General features: G+C 41.2%; 1 protein-coding gene across 1 annotated transcript in view; it reads right to left on the reverse strand.

Moving 5' to 3' along the window:
* The window catches only part of LOC106512465 (chromodomain-helicase-DNA-binding protein 1-like), a gene marked incomplete at its 5' end in the record, with an annotated part of 12,049 nt that overhangs the window by 8,259 nt on the left and 2,563 nt on the right, over positions 1-1,227 (reverse strand). The window contains 1 exon segment of the mRNA XM_014001080.1: positions 766-874. Within this exon segment, the coding sequence (XP_013856534.1) occupies positions 766-874 (109 nt within the window).

A 1,227-nucleotide genomic window follows, 5' to 3' on the forward strand; every position in this document is an offset into this window, starting at 1 on the left:
AACTAGATAATCCCTCACACCAACCTAATCACAGGAAGAATAAACTGACTGCACATTTGTTTTAAAAATMTTCTAAACATCTCTAGCGTGACATTAGCTGGGTTTCCATCAATGTTTTTTATGTGCATTTTGAAGTAAAAAWTTCGCAAAAATGTTTTTACGCTCATTTGAGGTAGTTTTTGGATTTCCTGAAATAGAATTGTTCAGCAAATGTATTTCCATCTCCCCTTTTGCGCATTAAGTTCTGACATAGTGAACATTTACGTCAATCAGCTGTTCCTGCTGTCCAATAATTGTAGCGGCTGCAGCTGGACCCTCCTCCTGTTGTCTGTATCTTCCTGGATATTCCCGTGATGTGAAGAGAATTACATTTCTCTCTCTTCGTCTGCAGACAGCATGTAACATCACCAACACTAGCTGATATGACAGAATAATTACAACTTTCCTGATAGCAGCAATATGTTTGATAACTTCTCTCCATTATCCTGAGATGTGTCCCTGTGAGTTTGACTTTACTTCCTGTTTACTACAGTCATGTGTAACATCAGTGTCTGATGTAATGTAATTACACTTTGTGTAGCCTGGTTGATTCACTCCAACCAGTTGATGGAAACACGTCTGATGTGCGTTTCTTTTTTTGCAGCATTTCAAAAGTTCGCTCAGAATTCCCATTAAAAGTGGATGGAAACACAGTTAGTGTTTATGTGAAATGCATTTAAGACTCAGTGGAAATGAACAAATTTTCCTTCATGTGTTAAAGGATACATGAAAGTGGGGACGCCTCTGGAAGCCAGGTGTTTCCTGATGAGCCTCTCTGTGCCRTACCAGTTGAACCCTTTGGTGGAGTGGCCGATTCGAGGAAGATGAACACTGGCTGTGTTGGAGGAAAAGCACAGAAAGTGGGATAAGAGTTGCATCCCTGGAAGAAATGTACATGTTTTCTATGAACAACTTTACCGTTGCTTCTCTTGGCTGCAGCATAAATCTTCTTCAGTCCTTCATCCAAAGCACTCAGGAGGATCCCAGACAGGTTGTTGGACTTGTCTCGTTGTTGTGCCACTATCAGGGCTAACTGAGGCGACAGGAAGGAGATCAAAGCTAGTTAGGTTACTAGCTGCAGTTTTCTCGGCCACAATTGTGAAACTCTGCAACCACACCTAAACCTAACCCATATGCATCGCACAGATGATCACTTTAACTGCAAAGACAGAGTTGGCAGTATGAAAA

Source organism: Austrofundulus limnaeus, unplaced genomic scaffold (assembly GCF_001266775.1).
Source record: "Austrofundulus limnaeus strain Quisiro unplaced genomic scaffold, Austrofundulus_limnaeus-1.0 Scaffold8, whole genome shotgun sequence".
Lineage (NCBI taxonomy): Eukaryota > Metazoa > Chordata > Actinopteri > Cyprinodontiformes > Rivulidae > Austrofundulus > Austrofundulus limnaeus.